This window comes from Cystoisospora suis (assembly GCF_002600585.1).
Source record: "Cystoisospora suis strain Wien I chromosome Unknown contig_7485, whole genome shotgun sequence".
NCBI lineage: Eukaryota > Apicomplexa > Conoidasida > Eucoccidiorida > Sarcocystidae > Cystoisospora > Cystoisospora suis.
In genome coordinates, this window is record NW_027160270.1 from 1 (window position 1) to 566 (window position 566).

Genomic DNA, 566 nt, shown 5'->3' on the forward strand with positions numbered 1-566 from the left:
TTCCTTTTCTTCTCCTTTTCCCTTCTTTGATTCGTCTCTTCTTCTTCTTCAGGAAGGCCTCCATTTGACGGGCGTAGACCCGCAGTCTTAGGTCCATTCTCAGCAAGAGAGGAACGTTTTGAAGCATGCAAAGAAGAAAAAGAAGGAGAACGGTAGCATAAACCTATACGAACACTCTCGGAGGATAAGAGATGTCTTCTTCTCCGGTCTTCTCCTGGGGGAAATGAAGCAGAAGAAAGAGAAGAAAAAGAAGAAGAGATCTTTTCGACCTCTTCTTCAGCTTGTGGAATTGTGTTGGGTTCAAATGGACTCTCCTTATCTTTCATCATTCTAGCCTTGACATCCCTGTTAACCCTATCATATCCCTCTTCTCTCTGTACATGAACCCCCCTCTCCACGCCTCCTTCGTTGACGTCTTTCNNTTTCTTCTTTTCTGTCTTTCTCTCGAACTTTCTGTATCGATCTCTGCAGAAGTACTTTCGGTCGCCTGTCTTTTCTTCGGAAGAGGCAACGCATGCGGATAAGCTTCATACAGTTTTCTTCTTCCTTGCGCTTGGTCTTCCGTT

The 566-nt window shown here is 44.9% G+C and overlaps 1 protein-coding gene across 1 annotated transcript in view; it reads right to left on the reverse strand.

Annotated features, from left to right (window-relative positions):
• Nucleotide 1: 1 nt before the first annotated feature.
• Nucleotides 2-566, reverse strand: part of CSUI_010455 (uncharacterized protein) — a gene marked incomplete at its 5' end in the record, with an annotated part of 3,217 nt that continues 2,652 nt past the window's right edge. The window contains one exon of the mRNA XM_068070558.1: nucleotides 2-566. This exon is cut by the window's right edge and continues 2,652 nt beyond it. Within this exon, the coding sequence (XP_067917466.1) occupies nucleotides 326-566 (241 nt within the window).